The sequence below is a fragment of the Monodelphis domestica genome, chromosome 6 (genome assembly GCF_027887165.1).
Source record: "Monodelphis domestica isolate mMonDom1 chromosome 6, mMonDom1.pri, whole genome shotgun sequence".
Taxonomy (NCBI): domain Eukaryota; kingdom Metazoa; phylum Chordata; class Mammalia; order Didelphimorphia; family Didelphidae; genus Monodelphis; species Monodelphis domestica.
The window spans coordinates 82342893-82362734 of record NC_077232.1 but is presented as its reverse complement, the minus strand read 5'-3'; the positions used below and the strand labels follow the sequence as shown (position 1 = coordinate 82362734).

The following is a 19842-nucleotide window of genomic DNA, read 5'->3' as shown; positions in this document are numbered from 1 at the left end:
TTAATCCACACTCCTTCAAATCTGCAATGTCTTTCTTCCTCTACTTTGCTTTTGAATTCCTACTCATCCTTGAAAGACCAATTAAAATGTCACCTCCTTCATTAAAATATATCTGATTTCCTGGTTGATAATGATGTCCTCACTCTGATCTCATAGCATTTTGTCTGCAAATATCTAATGTACATGTAATGAGTACTATAGTGTTTTGTGTGTGTGTGTGTGTGTGTATGTGTGTGTTGTCCCTCTTTTTCACCATAAGCTCCAAGAAGGCATGGATTGGGTCATATTTGAATTTTTTATCTTCCTCTCCTCCCCACCACCCTACTCAGAACAAAGTAAATATCTGTTGAATAAAAAACCAATTAATTCTATAGAACAATGAATGCAATCTTTCTAACATCTTTTTTTTTTAAACCCTTACCTTACATCTTAGAATCCCTACTGTGTATTGGCTCCAAGGCATGAGTGGTAAGGGGCTAGGCAATGGGGGTCAAGTGACTTGCCCAGGGTCACACAGCTGAGAAGTATCTGAGGCCAGATTTGAACCTAGGACCTCCCATCTCTAGGCCTGGCTCTCAATACACTGAGCCATCCAGCTGCCCCCCTAACATATTTTTATCATATCATTTCTCCTAATCAAGACCCAACAATGCCTTCCTATTGCAGACAGAATCAAGTCTGAACTTCATTAACTAATTTACAAGGCCTTCTCTAACCTGGCTGTTTCTTCGTCTCACTAATTTCATTTCCCACTTTCCATAATAAACCAGGCCAATTTCCTTACTATCCTCATTTATAACTTCTCATTTTTGTGTTTTGTTCCTCTCTTTTCCCTTGTGTTGAATGATCTGTCTGTTCTTTCCTTTCCACCTATTCAGAGCCTCCTACAATCTCACCAGTTCCATGAAATTTTCTTCTGACTATCCCCAACTCACCCATCATCACTTGCTTCACTAACCTGACCTGGCCCTAGTAATTGGTACCATCCATTTTAGCACTTAAATGTTATCTAATTGTTTCATAGGTAACTAGATCACAAGTTCTTTTAGGAGCAGGAGGCATGTCTTATTTTTGTGTGTGTGGCAAAGGTGGATATATAATATATTTTGGAAAGATTATTTAATTATAGTTGAAACTAGAAGAGAAAGTAGGGGATTTGATATTTCAAAAAAAAAAAAAACAGATCAAGAATGATTTAATTTAGTTGTAAGAATTGGAGTTTGGGGAGTTTGCTCCTAGTATACCAACTAAGACTAAAAGTAATTTAAAAGAATGGTACACAGGACAGAATCTTTTTACCCTTTAAAGTTTATGAGAGCTAAATAATGGCCCTAAATATTTCCTAGTACCTTTTAGGAGGGCAAAGCCTGAGACTCCATTGAGCAAAGCTCTGCAAACATGGAAGGCAAAAAGCCTGAGATGCTAATAAGGACAACGCTGAGCCATAAAGCAGCTGAAGTCTGTCATGCCTGCAGCCACAAATTTCCCTCCCTCTCGCCCTACAAAATCACTCCTGAATGCACTTTCCTTGGGAATCTAAACTAGGTTGTTACATGTTGATTTATTATCTTATAGAAATCACTGGGTAGACTTGATGAGGTAAACAGATTCATTGTACCACTTTTTCCAATTATTTACCTTCATTGTGTAAGCAGAAACTTGTTCAAAATGCCCAGCTTGCTTTCTCCCCCTATAAAAACAGATGTAACTTTCAATACATCTGCCTTGATAGTTACCAGCAATCTCGACCCTCCTGATCCCAGCTTTGTTCTCTCTTCTTTTCTCTCATCTCCCTCATCCCTTGAGTAATTTATCAGACAAGGCTTGACAGTAGGTTTTTCTGTTGCCTATAAATGACAGAGTTGGAATACTAGACAACCGAGTTTAAGCTGACTTGTTATTATCACCAATGCCCTCGGTGAATGGGTCACTTCCAAATAGGTATCTCTTTGTTATTGCTTTCTTATACTAGGACAGGAATTTCTTGCTAAATAAAAGGCTTAGGCATTCAAGCAAGTTGCTTATAAAAGAGGAACATTTAAAATATGTAATTATATAGAAATATACACACACACAATTTATGATGAAGAGGCATTTTTCAGTATCCTGGAAACCTAAAAAGACCTTTTTATCTTACCCACTCTGATATGGTGCAAGAAATAGCTAAGATTTCCTTGGTGGTTTTAGGTTTGTTTTTAAACATTTTTAACACATCAATACTATGAGAAATATACTGCAAGTCTTATTGCTATTTTATAGAGGAATAAACTGTGGGGGAGCGAGAAGAATCTGCACTAGGATTTGAACCCAGATATTCAGGCTTCAAGTCAAGTATTCCTTCCACTCCCTCATGCTGTCCATCCTAACTCTTGGACAACATTTGTCTAGAAGTAACAAATGCTTTCTAAAAATTGGGAGGGATGATCCTTCCTTTCACCTCCAAAGCCTTTTGTTTGTTTTCACTTGAAGGAACTACTGGAGAAGCTCGAGGTATTTTAACAAATATTATCTTGGGTTCAATTTATCTCATCCATATCACTAATCACTAACCCACAGATGATTCTACAAAAGAACATAAATAATTCATATCTTTGGGGAAGCTAAATTTTGGACAAATTTTTCATCTTCAGTTTTACTGCTTTTCTGTAAACTAGGTCACATCTCTAAATTGGGAACTGTCCATTTTTCTTTAGTGGTGAGATGAATGTTAATCAATAGCATAATCAATGGTTCCAAAAGCATTCCTTGCCCAATCATTAATACATGATGTTATTTGCTTAGAATTGAACCCAGAGCATAAAATTTTACATTTTGGACTATAATCCTAAGGTTATTAAAAAGGAATATTTTTATTTTGTTAATTATTGCAAAGAGCTACAGACCAAAAAGATGGAAGACCCAAACTTGGTCCTGACCCAGAAATTTTCTAGTTCTGTGGCCCTGGCCAAGTACTTCATCTCTTAGCCTCAGTTTCCTCATCTTTAAATGGGAATAAGAATGCCTAATTACTCAAGCACTGATCAAATGAGTTATTACATGTACTGTGCTTTTCCAACTCAAAGTGCTATCTAAATGTTAGCTCTTCTTGTTGAAACAGGCTAACCTGGTATCCCTTGAAAAAGGGAAGGTCCAGACTGGAGAGAAAGAACTGGATTTGGAGTCAGGATTCTTGGGTTTAAATCCTAGACTTTACACTTAACCATTCATGTGACTATGAGGAAAGTCACTTAGTCTTTCTGGGCCCTCATTATATTTATCAAATGGCTACAATAATATTCATACTACCTACCTGAGAGGGTGCCAATGTTAACGTTATTGTTATATAATATAATATATAATATATTAATGTTAAATATAAATATGAATCCTTCATTATAATCAATGAAAGGAAAAGGTTCTGCCTTTTTATAGACTATTAAAGCCTTTCAGAGTAAGCTGCAGCTTAGAGATCTTTGTATCCCCCATAATGTCAACAAATATTCATGGGAATGGACTATTTTCCTACCCACTGGAGACAACAATACAAGCAATACTTTCTTTGGTCATAATCATTTTTAAAACCTCCAAAGGAAGGCACCCATAGAGTCTGTATTTTTAGTATAAAGAGAGAATTTTGACCGTATTCACCCCACAGCTCAGGCTCTTAAATATGATGGGACTCCATGACCAAAGTACTATCATCTTTAAGCTATTTATAGGAGCAGATATCTAAATAAAAAAATGATGGTTTATCATTGCACAATTCTGTGGCCACATCAAAAGGGTAAGATGACAGGGAGATCAGTGAGAAACAGTGAACACTGGAGCTAATTTGAGATTCATGATGCTTTAGAAAGTCTGTTCCCTCCCCACTCGCCTCCATCCCCTAAATTACAAATATATTCTCTCTTCCAAACCCACAGGGTAAGGGTTGGGGTGCTAGAATTGCTGCTATGAGACTGGGAAGCAAAATGAACAAATCGGCTCCATAGAAAGTAAAAAGCACACCAGTGTGCCAAACAGTCGTTTTGCATGCAGCCCCAGGAGGAAACATCAACAGCAGAATGAACCATGCCAGACATATGGTAGGGGAAAAAAACCTTTAAATGGCAAAGGGAGAAAAGTACAGATAGTTAAGACTTTCAAATCTTATTTTTCAAGAGTTAACAAGTAAAAAGCAATTTAAATATGACTTTTAAAACTTGTTAGAAATCTCATTTTGAAAGAGTTTAAACCTTCAAATTTTCCCCCAAAGAATTTCAATTCATTTTCAAAATAAAAACCTCACTATCATTATAAGATGTAGTTATTTAGTAGTGCCTACTCACTCTATCCTGTTTTTGTCTCATATTTGTTTTGCATATACATATAGTATACATATATACAATGTGTATATGTAGATATATATACATGCGCATAGTATATGTACAATATATTGTCTATTATATATAAATATGTATGTATATATGTGAGTATAGATAAATGGATGGATGGATGGATGGAGAGATGGAGAGATAGAGACATAGAAAGATAGAGAGATGGATGGATGGATGGATAGATAGACAGACAGACAGACAGACAGACAGATGGATGAATGGATGGCTGGCTGGCTGGCTGGCTGGCTGGCTGGATGGATGGATGGATGATGGAGATATGGAGAAATAGAGGGATGGATGGATAGATAGATAGATAGATAGACAGACAGACAGATGGAGAGATAAAGAGATGGACGGATGGGTGCATGGATGGATAGATGGATGGATGGATGATGGATGGATGGATGGATGGATGGATGGATGGATGGATGGAGAGATAGAGAGATAGAGGGATGGATGGATGGATAGATGGATGGATGGATGGATGGATGGATGGATGGATGGATGGAGAGATAGAGAGATAGAGGGATGGATGGATGGATGGATGGATGATGGAGAGATGGAGAAATAGAGGGATGGATGGATAGATAGATGGATGGATAGATAGATAGATAGATAGATAGATAGATAGATAGATAGACAGACAGACAGACAGATGGAGAGATAAAGAGATGGATGGATGGGTGCATGGATGGATAGATGGATGGATGGATGGATGATGGATGGATGGATGGAGAGATAGAGAGATAGAGGGATGGATGGATGGATGGATGGATGGAGAGATAGAGAGATAGAGGGATGGGTGGATGGATGGATGGATGGAGAGATAGAGAGATAGAGGGATGGGTGGATGGATGGATAGATAGATATATGGATGGATGGATAGATAGATAAATAGACAGGTAGAAGGATAGATCAAAGGGTAGAGGATGAATGGATGGATAGATGAATAGATAGATGGATAGATAGATAGATAGATAGATAGACAGACAGACAGATAGACAGATAGATAATCTTTTGTCTTCCACGATAGACTGTAAGTTTCTTGAGAGTATGAATTGTTTTATTCTTTGCAATTGTATCCTCAGCATTTACCATGGTGCTTAGCCCACAGTGAGTGATTCATAAATGTTTCCTGATGAATGTAGAAATTATAGACTCTAGAACTGGAAGCAATTTCAAAGATAATTTAGTTCAATCCCTACCTGAAATCTGAATTCCTGTCTCCCTTCCTTTGTTTATTCATTCACTTGACAAGTGTATATTAAACAGTTATGTTATGCAGAGAACTGTGCTAAGGCACTGGGGGTTGGGTAGAAATGAAAGCATGGTAAGAAGTAAGAAAAGAATTTAATAATAATAAGGACATAATAGCCAAACTCTGTTAACTATAATCTATGTCAGACGTGTTTCCCAGGATGCCCTGTCTATTAACACACACTTCCCAAAGGGCTAGATTCCTCAGGAGACTTGGTGTTACCTGATATCTCTTTCTAACAACTCCCCAGGAGTCTTACCTACTAAGAAGCATATCTTTCAACAGGGCAAGTTCCAACTGGTCTTGGCTAGACTGGACATTAATTGGTATTTTCAGCTTTGCTTGGCTCACCTGGCTAATTCTCCCAATAAGACTTTATTTTGACTGCTAAACAGCCAGAGATCCTCCTTGTCCCAACTGAATTCACAGATCTGACTAAGGGGTGAGGCCCAAACAAGTAGGTGAATAACTGGAGGCAACTGCTAGGGCACTACCCCAGTGATACTCCAGGAATGAAGGAATGTGTTTTATCCTGTCAGCTTTTTGAATCACTGAGCCTAGAGCTTATCAGTACAACAGGCCAGCCTGAATATTTATTTGGGAGTGTTGGCTGGTCAAGTTGGTTGGTGTTGAAAATATATCTTTGGTTTTTTTTTTGTTGTTTTTTTAATTCTCTGAATTAAAAAGGATTTAAAAGAAACTGAGAAGATTTTTGTGATCAACCTTTGGCCACATAGTAAGTATAGAGCTGAGTGCCCTGGGCCAGAAAATAGGAAATCTGGGTTCTAATCTTAGCCCTATCACTTTCTGTTTCTGAGTTTTTGTGTTCTCATCTTTTTGATGGGGCATCATCTGCTTTACCTACTTCCTTTCACTATAAATGGAACTTCAGAAAGAAAAGCATCACAGTTACAGATATGGGCATATATTTAACCATGGAATAAACAGTAATCTTGTGACAAAAGGTCAGTGTTGTGGAAATGTGATAGCAGCCATTGGGGTGATGGTTAAAAAAAAAAGGCAGCTGGGTAGCTCAGTGGATTGAGAATCAGACCTAGAAATGGGAGGTCCTGGGTTCAAATCTGACCTCAGACACTTCTCAGCTGTGTGACCCTGGGCAAGTCACTTAACCCCCAGTGCCTAGCCCTTACCACTCTTTTACTTGGAATTATGGACAGATGATACTTCATATTTCAGAGAAGCTACCAAATGACTGACGTTGTTCACTGAGTACCTTATGGATTCTGTAATAAACTCCTGAGGACCAGGGCAATGCCAACATAGCAGAGTGAGGTGGGGACATGGCTAGCACTGCCACCCCAGGATCTGAGAATGTTGCTGAATTGATTCTGAGAAGGTGCATAAAACACAGTAGCATTTACTTGACAAACTGGACCCAAATCAACATCCTGTTCAATCTTTTCAGTCCAGGTATGGGCAATATATTCCTTTCCCTGGAGCCTTGATTAATGACCTCCTAATCACTATTAATCTTAAACTCCAAGATCTGGAAACTGACAAATATTGTGCAATTTCTGCTCACAAAAAAAAAAAAAAAACTAAAAAACAAACCCAAGACTAACCTTAATATCTGTAGTAAAAGCTTTGAACCCTAAAAGAATAGATAAAGTTTCTGTTTACTCCAGACTTGATCTTTGGGAAAATTAAAAATATATAATATATAAATATATCATTCACTTAATCTTAGCATTTGCTAATGATCCTTTGAACAACTTTAAAGAGCTACAAATGCTTCTCTAATCTGGATATATTTCAAGAAGACCAAGAGTTAACAAATGTCTGTCAGATCTGGAAATTAATACAATTGATCAGGAAGCTAGGGTCAGTATAAGCTTTTAAGCACTATCCCACTATTCAGGAAGCCAAATCCTAAGAATCCCCTGAAAGGGCTTGTAGCTGAATTATTTCAGTTCAAATTTTTTATGTCATTGGTATGTACAGCTCTCTATTATCTCATTATTCAAGATAAGAAATAACAGATATGCGAAACAGATAATCCAAAGTTTTATTCCCTCCCGTTTCTCTTTCTCTACCTCTCACTAGAACTTATAAGAACTATTTATACATAACAAGTCTTTTGGATTTCAATTTTACCCTTTCTCCTTTTCGATGAACACCCATTTGATACAAGAGTTAAAAAGAAGCATGAAAAATAACCAGCATGAAGAGAAGTAGATGGGCAAATAAAAAAGGTATCTGGCTAGGGGCAGAACACCCACACAATAATGGGGATTTTTTTATGTGACTGAAGACAAGAATAACATTACTAAAAATGTATACCGGTATTGAAATCTAATAAATTACAATAAACAGTTTAGGGTGATCTCGGTAAACCTCTAAATCTCAGACTTCACATGTAGATGTCAAAGGATATTTCATTTTTATTATCAATTCTACTGATCTCCCAACAAATCTATTCATTATCCAAAGGAAAACATCTCTGTTTTCAGTTTAATCTTTTAGTTTTTATGTGTAATAACCTATGCTATGTCTAGACTGGTACCATTCAACATTTTAAGAGGTATCACAATATCATGTAAAGTACATATACATTAATCCCAATGAAATATCTTTAATTGCTTTCAAAATTAGATGACAGCTACAGTTTGCTATCAAGGCAGAATATGATCAAATAAAGAGAAAAGTATAAAACCAGTTGAGTGATTAGATCTAGAGTTTATTCCTCTCAAAAGAACACATACAAAATACATGTAAAAGCTACACAAAGATATCTACAAAGCAAGAGCAGAAAACAGAAAAGGTGGAAGCTACAGTTCAGTGATTATACAGAAATGTAAAGCATGCATTAAAATACGCTCCATTTCTAAAGCTGCAAGGGCAAGGGTTCTCATATTAGCACTTATAGAAAAAGGTAAAACCCACTTGGGTATACAACATATTCTGAAAAGGAGATACAGATCTATACAAATGTACATAAAATACACTGAAAATATGCACTTCATATGTCCCCAACAGGGAGCCCTGGGTTACAGGTCAGTCAACAATTGATCATAGACCTTTTCCGTCAGTTTATGGAAATAAATGTGATAGAATAAAAAGGAATCATTCACAGCCATAAAGAAGAATATAACAATCCAAAAGGTATTTACATCTCATTGATAAGACATAAAAGAAACAACAGACATCACCATGTAAAAATATATATTAAAAATATTAATACTATCTTACATTGAAGAAATGGTTGTTCGACAAACCATGGCACAATTAACTGGTGAAAGAAATGAATACAGCTTCTGGACATTTTTTCCTGAACATGTTTATATTCAGATGGATGATATTATCATGTGCGTGCCACAAGCCACATTTCCATTTAGAACATCTGTAGCACATGGAAACAGCATTTGCTACAAAAGCATATTGGATACTTTTGGACAGCACCAAATTTCACACTCTTATTTTGGGGAAAATACTGCTCTAAATTATGTTTTTTATAAATATAAGTCAAATTTAAGCTTACTCAATTCACTTAAAATAGATTCCAGCCAAATGCATATCATTAATTGTACTTATTCTAGTACTATAAGTTAAATGCCATGTTTTTTCTTTCTTGATATGCTAGGGATAAGTTGAATTTTTCAAACAGGCATAAGACCATAAAAATAGAAGGATATAATTTCTCCAATTTTAAAATGAATGCTTTCATTTTCAATACTTCCTCCAGCACTTAAATAGCAATGATTTGTTGTTATTTTTAAAGGGTTAGGTAGTGTTAATTAAACCAGCAACAAGATCAGGAAATTTAGGAATCTACAATGATTCTCTTCTAGAAATGGTGGGGTAAAAACTATACTAGAAATACTGATGTGACTATATTTGAAATTCAAATCCTCTTTAGGGTAGGAGGCAGTTTTCCTGGTCAATGAGTGCTTTATCCTTTTAGTAAAATCTCCATGATAATAAGATTCTCAGAATTTGAGTACTTCAATAATCCATTATTTACCAATTCAGACCTCATAACACCCAATATTTTTTAAATGCACTTAAAAGACAAATCAAATTTATTTGAATGACAAAGAGACCAGCACAATGAAACTTCTGACTCAAAAATGTATGGTGCAGAAAGGTTAGCTAATTTGGACTTTTGAAATTGAAAAATGGGTAGAGAATACTGATATAACAGTCAAAAAGTAAAGGAGTTGTAAGTGTAGAGGAAAAAATTAAAATCTAGAAATACCTGAAATGGATCTCTGAAATCCAGGTTTTTCCTGTTTATCTGTCAGAGGAGTTGGGGGTGAGTAGTTGGCTTCGGTGAGTTTTGTAACATCTGATGGTGGTGTCGGAGGAGGTGGCAATAGAGTGCTGTTAGGGCTACTAATATCTCCTTCCCCCACAAGTGTTAAGTCGGCAACGTTCTCGTCCTCTATAGTCTGTATGCCTTCAGCGTGTAATTCCTTGGATTGTCTCTTCCATATTTGTGCTGATGCTGTTCCTTCCTGGACAAGTGGGATTGGAGACAATGGGGCACTAAAGGGGGGGCTGGGAGTCTTTGGACTCTGGAGGGCGGCCAGAGTAGGCCTAGGCTTGCCCTCAGCAGGCCCCGGGCTCTTCACTGGACTTTCACTACCATTCTGGGCAGATTCCAGCTTCCCGTTTGGTTGCGTAGCCTTTTCTTTGCTGCCATTTTTTACAGTTCTCTTGTTTAGGCCTTTTGTTGTTGCAGGAGTAGATGCAGTTGGTTCTGCTGTGCAAGGTGGTAAACGAAGAAAATCTGGCAGGACAAGGTCCTCTTTTCTTAGCAGCCCACGTTGGTCATCTGCCCTGTTGCTCTGAGCTTTGGAAATGAGCTCAAAAAACTCTATTAGGGGAAAAAAACCCATATTGACCATTTTAAAGAAAACTTATCACTGATCAGTGAAAACAATCACCATATTTATTTTTCTTTAGGATGCTGAGTTATCTGTTGCCCTGCTGCTCTAGTGCTCTGGAACTAAGGGCTCTATTAATTGGAGACCTTTTCATATTACAGAACTATTCACTCATTAAAAGGCAGAGCTAACCTAGATGCTCCTACAAGGGAGCACCTTCAGAGTTTACAATGGCTATATAGGTATATTCATATACCTAAAAACAAAGATTTATAAAATCTAGACCCCTGAATTCTTTTCCAGTGTTTCAGGGCACATTTTAAAATATAGTAAATAACATTTTATGCTAATTCCCATATCATCTCTATGTTTACATTGTGAGTTACTCCATATCCTTATATTTTAACATAATCATATCAACACCTCTGTACCTTTAGGGGGTGATCCATTTAAAAAAAGGTGTGCCATGAAGGCATTTAAGGAAGATTTCTTACATTTCTTTGCAAAGAACTTGTCATTTAAAACCTGAAAACTTAAACCAAGACACCAATTAAATAGTGTTTCCATTTAAAAACTGGAAGAGAAATCCATAGAAATGTGTCCCTTAAGGCCTAATTTCAACTCAGGAGGGAAGCAAGTAATTTTATTTCAAATTTCTCTCCTTTAAGTCTTTTTATCCAAAGGGCCAAAGCCACTGTTTTCACTGGGAAACCCTCTAAAAGCTCTATAGTATTTGTCTCTCTACCCACATCAAAATTCCAGGATGGGTTTAAAGAGTCCTTATTGCTATGGGAGGAAGGAAGAACCACTGGAGTATAAGGTAATAAAGAATTGCTAAAAGCCCTGAAATGTCTCTGAGGAGAAGGAATGAGACTGTTCTGTAGCAGAAAAGCCCTTGAACAGGGTGGTTAATCTTGTGACCCTCCCATTCTCAATGATCTTTTCCTACTCTTCCCCACTCAGAACATGACTCAGATGAATAAATAGAACCTTTGAAATGAAAGTAAATAAAGTAGAAGAACCCATGGTATTATAATCATTTTAGTGCATGGATCCAGTTTTCCATCGGCTATAAAATTCATAGAAATATGAATAATCAGGAAGAACTGGAGTTGAGCCACCCTTATAGTGTTTTTGGTTCTTAAGCACAATAATCTCTCTAGAATCATCTCTTAGATCTCTTAGAATCTCTTAGATTCATTCCTCCAGTATTCAGGTCCCACACTACCCACTACCTACTTCTATGGAGGTTCTGCCTCCCTTCATTTGGTATCGTGTGGTGGAAGGATGCTTCCCCAAAAGATGGCAACCCTAAGCAATGGCTCTGTTCCCTTCTGCTTCCTCCTCAGAATAGGAGGGATCTTAGTGCGTTGTTGGACAACACCTTTTCCATCTGCCTTGAATTAATCCAGAATTGTCATTTTCTACTGCCAGGATTGAATTTTCACATCTTACACAAGGTATAAACCTAAACTTGGATCACAAGTGAAGCCATACTACAGTCTCAAACTAGTGTGTGTCCAAAAGGTTTCATTTAAACCCTTTCTAACCCCATACAAATATCTAGCTAAAATATAAAATTCAGAATCAAAATAGTTTTCAATTTAACTTCAACATGACAAAAATGCCACAAACCACTTACCTGGTGAATGGAAGTCACTGAAGAATGATTAGGTTAACTATGTCATAATTTTACAGCAAAGTTAGTAAGGGTTAGTTACAAGACACAATTTAACTGCTATACTAACTAAATTTAAATGTTTGGTTACAACTACAGTGAAAGCTATAACTTTTTGACAGTTTTCAATGCTTAGAAAATATGATTGAGTCCATTCTCATTTTACAGAAGAGGAATTTGGGGCCCAGAAAGGGGCCATGACTTGCCCAATGTCGGAAAACAAATCAGGGGCTTAGATAGGATCAGAATACAGGATCCTTCTGCTTTTCTTCTTTACTATATTTTTTTTTTCCAATGGGAAGGAGGTTTCATATTAAGGCAGTTAGTTACCTCTTTCCCCTTAATCTTTTCAATAGCATCTTTCAACTATCAGAGACATAAAGGAAATACAAAGATATGATGCAAATCATAGGCCACAGCTAACTTTTTTAAAGTGATTTTCATAAGTAAGCAGGGACCATCAAAGATCTTTATCCCAAACATTGATGGGAATTCAACTAGGGCAAAAACTGCTTTAAAACTGCATAATAAAACCTCATTAATTTGGATGCAACTAATTTTATTACTTAGAGTACCACTTAGACTGGGTAGAAGTTCAGGTTTGTTAAGGATTAGTTAAGCAAATTAATAGAATAAAAAAGATGGCAAGCAGGATATTTAACCTTAAGGGAGCTGCTCTTGGGGAATCTAAGTACAATAAAAGCTTCTAATTGCAAAATTATTTATCTTCCTGCTTGCTGAGATCCTTCATCCTGTGCCTCATTTGAATTTAATTCCTAATACTTTTGCTTAGAAAATAGTTCAATTTAACTCCGAAAACATTTTTTTAAGTTTATACCATGTGCAAAATTCTCTACAATCTGGCTTTAACCTACTTTTTCAGCCTTTTTTCCCAATATCATTTATTCCATATTTAATGTTCCAGCCAACCTGGATTATTTACTAGCCCCTGTATATGTATTATACTTTTGCTCACACTGTTCTTCCCTATGCCTGGAACGTTCTCTCCTTCCATCTCTGTCAATAATTTATCCTTCACAATTCAGACTGAATGCCACCACCACCCCCCCACTGAAATATTCCCTGAAGTTTCCATTGCTTCTTTAGTTGAACTCTCTGTATTGGTATTCTTAAGCATTTATCATTTTTTTATTTATGTATATATGTCATCTGCCCTCTTTATTGGATATAAAGTTTTATAGAGGGCAGAAACCATCTGTATCTTTCCTATCATAGAGCATTACACATATCAATTGCTTAATTAACATTTGTTAAATGCAAAGAACAATATCCTTTCATTAAAGTAAGCTCAGTAAATAATAATCCAAATTAATGAGGCTTTATTCTATTCTGAGTTACACCAATAATATAAATATACTAACACGATAGTGAAAGAGGCATATTCCTGAATGAAAGGAAATTAATTTTCCAAATGGTTAAGAAAAAAAAGAATAATTTTTAATAATTTTGCTTGAAAACTGTTATTGCATTTACTAAAACACGTGGAAGTTTTAAAAAGTTCACATACCCTCTGCTTCGTCCAAATTAATTTTCTGATATTTTTTTTTCCCAATCTTTGCAATAGAATCTTCTCTCTTTGAAAGCCGGGGATCCCTAGCATTTTTTCCATTTTCTCCTTTTATTTTAATAGAATTAGACTTGCCTAGTGTTCTTTCCTCTCCCTGTATTAGAAGGAAAGTCAAAGTACTACTTACATTTCAGATACATAATAATAAACACCAAATACATTGTTAGACAAGAAATACTTTAAATACAGATTGCAGAATCATAGATTTTACAGATCCTGATTAAACCCCATAAAATGTAGAGAGTATATCAAGCATAGCTTTATTAAGCCCCAACCAGCACCAGGGGAAAAGAAAGAGCAATGGTTCAATTCCAAGTTGGACTATTAGACTACAAATGGAACGGACTAAGCAACTATAAGAAGGACAAGAAAGCCCAACAGAATTGTGGCTCTCCAATTCTGGAAGGAGAAACAGGTCAGAGAAAAGAAAAAATACAGCTTGTTAGTGAGGTCAACAGACACATGTATATTTATAGCCTTGGCCACTATGGGAGCATGGCTCAGGGCGGTGCTGGGCAGGGTGCCCCAAAGCTTCCACTTCTAAAGACACACTTACAACCATGAGGAAATGTGAGGAACAAATGTGGCAAGAAATATTACCGTAGCAGAGTGATTTCTGGAACTGGGAATTACAGCTATATTCTGTTTGGCTGATGCACCTTTCTGTTTGTCTGTGAATACTAAACATAATGAGATAGCTTTATAATCCTGGGACATCATGAACTCATCCGCACATTGAAATTCAATTATACTTAGTTTGTCTTTAAAAGTGAGATTAAGCCTCTAAGCAGAGAGGTTAAAAGCAAACATTTTTCTTAAACACTGTCTTTTTTAAGTTCTATATCTGTGACACATTTCATAGCGTGGTCATTCAAAAGAACAAAAATTCCTATTTCCTAAAACACCAAAGGCCACCTTATTATCATTTATGACTCACAGTTTGTGGGCAAGGAAGTGCTACTTGGCAAATGAGCCCAAAGGTATAAAGGTTTAGAGCTGTTTTAATATAAATGTAATAAAAACTTCCAAGAATTACAGAATACTAAGAGGAAGCAAGAACAACCTTGGAGCTTCTCTAATGCAAACCCTTTATGTTAAAGAAGAGAAAATGAAGGCCCATAGAAAGAAGAGAGATGACTTGGATATTTTTAGTGGTTTTTTCCTCTATTGCATAAAAGGACATACATAAAAGTGGGAACACCTTCCACTGGCTTAGGACTTCTTTTGTCATGAATGAGGTCAGCAGACTAGACATCTTTGGGCAGGGGTGGGAGGGGAATGGCTATCTTCCTTTGTGTGTGTCAGACTAATACTTAAGCATATTAAAACATTTTAAATATTTCATATTAAATATTAATATATTAAAATAAAATTAATATGAATAGCAATGATTTTAATAGATATGGTTTAGAAAATGTAATGTGTGAGCTCATAGTACAGATAACATATGTACATATAAAAATTACATATTGGTCCAAATAGAGAGTGTACATGAACATAGGATACACCCTAAATTGAAATGTTTGGGAAAATACATATACATTATATGCATATATTTTTCCCAGACAGCAATCAATACAAATAGAAATATATATCCTTGATTATAGTCCTTACTCATTTTACACAAAGTCTGTTTGGGGGAATGGGGGAGTGCAGTGACTACTCAGACCAATGTGTTAACATTTTCAAGAAAGGTGGTCTCTCCTAATCCCATTTTGAAATGTTATTAGATCATGTGGAGGACAAAAAAATAATTTTCCTTTTCTTCCAGCTGCATTCAGAATTCAGCTCTTGGAGGATGTGTGGTTATGGGAGTACTACTAGTCTCTGTGACAACCCACATTTGATGCCAATAAGCATCTTTGGAGAGGTAGGATGAAACAGAGGAACAGGTGGACAATTAAAATGGCACACCACATGTTTACCTTTTCCTTTCGTGGGATCCTTTTCTTCTAAGATCACTCTTTGTCCATCCAAATTGGAAATAGGAACACCAAGATCTAGTGGCTCCTTCTCTCCGCTCTAAAGTCAAACCACAATTTTTTTTATAGCACAAATAAATTTTTCCCATGCAAGCTTGACATCTGAAATGTAAAACTTACATTTTCCCAAACAGTCCAAAGACTTAAATTATTATTGATTTATAGGCTATCTTAATTTATAGGAATGCCACAGAACTGAAAAATCAATTAGGTTATTTTTTATTCCTATTGTTATATTTGAAAGACAATTATTGTTCTGGGTGCATAGTATATAAATAGATTGAGCACTTAACTGTTTATGATGTGCCAAATTCTGTTTTAAGAGCTTGTTAGTTTATATGTAGTAATGCTGTTTGTTTCTTTTTTTTAATACCATGTTAAATTGGCATTTTAAATGAGATTTCATAGGCTAAAAAAATTAGCTTTATGAAGCAAGATCCTTTGTAGAATGTCATTTTAACTAGATGAAGTTTGTTCCCAAATTTAGGTCTGCAATTTGTCAATATATCTATATTATATTATATATTTTGAAATATAGTACATATACACATTCTATTATTCTATAGTGTATGTAATCTAAGCTTATATTGAAGACATAGCCCGTGGGTCTACAACATGCCTGAATACAAATCAAACTGTATTAAAATGCAATTGGAAAATATTTAACAAAATAAATTCAAATACCATAGAAGAGAGATAATTTTAACATATGGCTTTCTAAATCAATAGGAGGCTCTCAGGGCTCCTTGTATAAGGTGTAGTGGCCTCCATGTCTATTTGAGTTTGACACCACTGGTCTAAACAGCCTGGTCACTTTAAGAGCTCTATGGAAGAGGGATGAAAGAGAGAAGAGATTTGAAGCAAAGTGTTCAATTAGGAGCCCAGGTAAGAAGTGATAAAGAGCTTGAAGTAAGGAGCTAGATGATCATGACAGTGGAGAAAGGAAGACAGATTTGAGAGATAGTGCCGAGTGAGAATAATTAATAAGCCTTGGCAACTGATTGGATATTTGGGATGAGGGACAGAAGGGAAACAAGGATGCCTGGGAGACTGCGAACCTCCAGCACTGGGAGGCGGGGTCGAGTCCCCAACAAAAACAGAGACTTTAGGAAGGGGAGTGGATTCATAGGGAAATAGTGAGTTCTGCTTTGAACATACTGGCTCTCAAAAGACTATGAGGCAAGGAGTTCAAAATGCTCATTAGGATACTACTCTTCATAATCCCAGATGAACTAGAGCAGAAAGTCCAAAGAGGCAAATTTAAGCTTTGATAGGAGGAAAAACTCGCTAAGAACTAGGGGCATACAAAAGTAGGATGATCTGCTTTGGGAGAGAGTGAGCTCCCCAGCAAATGAGAACCCACTAAGGTGGAAGCCAGGTGACTACTTGTGTTTGGCAAATGATTCATGTTTGGTCACAGGCTGAAATAAATGGCCTATGAGATCCCTTCCAATCCTCAGACTCCATCATTTTATCTCATTCTGGGCAGTGCGATGCCCGGATCACCTCTTAAAATTCCCTCCTGATCTATTATTCTATGATTCCACATTCAGCCATTAAGTAAGCTACAGAGATAGAATGAAGGCCTACAGCCAAATGTCAAACTATTAGGCTTTTTAAAGGCATATGAGGTTGATCCTGACTTGAATTTGAGTGCATTAAGAGGGAGAATTCAGAGGGACTCATGACTAAAAACAATGTAAAATGCAACACGTGAAATAACTGACGAAAAGAGAGATTTGTGGCTATTGAGTTTTGAGCATAAGAAAGGCATTACTTAATGCCAGAAAGAGAAATGTATATAAATCTGGCCAGAGTGTAATGTATCTCTATGTACTTTTTCTCCATGCTTTTATTCAGGACAGCAGGGCGGTAGTAGCCTGCGCGCTGGCCCTGAAGCCAGAAATACCCAGCAGGTTCAAGTCCCTTCACCTCCCAGTGTCATAAGCAACTTTTTAAGACTGTAAATGGCCGAGAAAGTGGCTACCTACATTGGTAGAGGGTGAGTTTTCACCCAGGAGTTCCCTAGGGGTCCAGGCCCTCTCCTTTTCTTAGGAAGAAACGGAATCTGACCCTTTCTCATATGTTGTTACAGATTTGATTTTATTCCATCATGTATTCTGGAGTTCAAAGTCACTGTGCTACTGAGCAGTCAGAACACATTTCAGTACCAGATGGGGTGGGTTAGGTTGGTGGGAAAGGAGCATGGGAATATCTAAAAGTAAATACGCTTTTTTTAGAATAGTTGTGCAGGTGAAAACCAAAAATGAGTCATCTACCTTTCCTCAGCTGTCCCCAATACATGTGATGGCTTCAGCAATGGGATGGAAGAGAATGGAGGAATGTTGACACATGCAAAGTCATGTGAAAAAAAACATGCCGTGAACGATCCACTTTGATGTAGGATTTCAGGGCCAGGAGGAATCTGAAAAGATCTTTTAATTTTACAGGAGGACCCTGTGGCTCTGAGAGGCAAGGGACTTGCCCAAGGTCACAGCAAATGGTGAAGTAGAAATAAGAAGCCACGCCTCACGCTATTCTATTCTCTTCTAAGGCCCTGTCTTTCAGGTCTACCACCCGATGAACAAAATAAATGAGAAGAACAATGCCTCTTCCTTCTTAAAATAGCCTGCAGAATCTTTTACATGTTCTTATTTTTCTATGCTAAAGTTTTCCCGTGATACCTCATTTCCAGGTGGAAGTAACCGTGGGCTCTGCTCTCGAGCCTACAAGGTTTCCAATATGGACTCAGAAAAGTGTCTCCATTGTCCTCTCTGGCTCAGTTCAGACAGGCTCCTCACCAAAAGTTTCACCATCAGAGGATAAGCATTTACAGAAAAATGGAAATTTGTGAAACACTCTCCAGGAGTATGGACGAGTTTTACAGCCCTGCAGGATGGATTACCCAGACTGGTAGAATCATGGTTCTTCCAAAATACTGAAGTATTATCATTTATAAGGAAAATGGAGATTGCCAAGATGAGAACAATTCATTGAACAATATTTACTTATTTAATTCATCGAGCAAGTCATGCTGTACATTGGGCATAATTTAAAAGGTACTTACTAGTCTCACCACAAGGTCACTAAGATTCAAACCATACTTGGCTACCACAGGCCGCAGCACTTCCGTGACTGGCTTGGTAGGCTTGGCCTTCAGTCCCACTGACCTATTGATTGGGACTAGATCAAGCCTGGGGAAAGGTAGGGAAAGGTGCTGAGAAATTACTTTTGATACATTTAATTATTTGGAAATCTTCATTAGAAACACTTCTCCAATTAATAACAATAGTAAAGCATTTGCCCCAAGCCATCTATCCATCTATTTTTTTAACTTTTTAAAAACTTTTTTTATTTAACTAATTTTTATTTTTAACTACATGCATTAAAATATCTTTTTTCTTCCTAGTGAATAAACTGACTTCTTTTAGATTTCTAATATGGCCTCATGTTGCATATAATATCTACCATAAAAAGTAAAACTTTAACCTAATTCTTCCCTTTGGACCTAGAGATATAAAAGTATCTCATATTTATATAGCACTTTAAAGTTCACAAACTATTTTCTTTATAAACCAAAACTATTAGGCAGGTTGCACCCAGGTATTCCTATACCCATTTTACCGAGGAAGAAACCAGTTAAGACTCATGTAGAATTCCACAAATATTAAGTAGCAGAGTCGAGTTGCAAGCCAAGGTTCCTCCTGTCCCTCCTAATGTGGTATTCTTCCTTCCCTACTCTGCTATGGTACCAAGAAGAAACTAAAAATGCCTTTTGAGACAAAGAAGTCAAGGCTGCTGTTCTGTGCCATCTCCTGAGCTCTTCCTTGGTTTATCAAGTACTCCCTGAGCAGAACAGAGCAGCAGTAACCCCCAGGCCCATGGGGCTCCGCCATGAGTCCCAGTCCCTTCTCTGCTCCATGGTCAGTCTTGCCAGGCTTTGCTCAGGCTCCTGTCTGGCCCTTAAAGGCTGACAGCTGAGGTAAGAGCTGATTTAATGTCATTGGTCTGTCATTTTTATCATATAGTTTTTAGTAGCCAAACCTAAACAACACAGTGTAAAACTTATTCACTTAATCATTAGGGCAACTATAACTCGTGGGGAGTTCATGAGGGAAGAAAAGAGCACTGAGG

General features: G+C 36.9%; 1 protein-coding gene across 4 annotated transcripts in view; it reads right to left on the bottom strand.

Moving 5' to 3' along the window:
* RGS12 (regulator of G protein signaling 12) overlaps positions 1-19842 on the bottom strand; it is a 253779-nt gene that overhangs the window by 50182 nt on the left and 183755 nt on the right. For 3 of the 4 annotated variants that reach the window (XM_056802365.1, XM_056802368.1, XM_056802367.1), the window contains 5 exons: positions 18776-18902; positions 15652-15748; positions 14327-14406; positions 13667-13820; positions 9830-10450 (listed from right to left, as the gene is read on the bottom strand). In XM_056802365.1, the coding sequence (XP_056658343.1) occupies positions 9830-10450; positions 13667-13820; positions 14327-14406; positions 15652-15748; positions 18776-18902 (1079 nt within the window). Of the gene's footprint in view, positions 1-9829; positions 10451-13666; positions 13821-14326; positions 14407-15651; positions 15749-18775; positions 18903-19842 lie in introns of those variants that run through there. The other variant, XM_056802366.1, reaches the window with a different exon arrangement.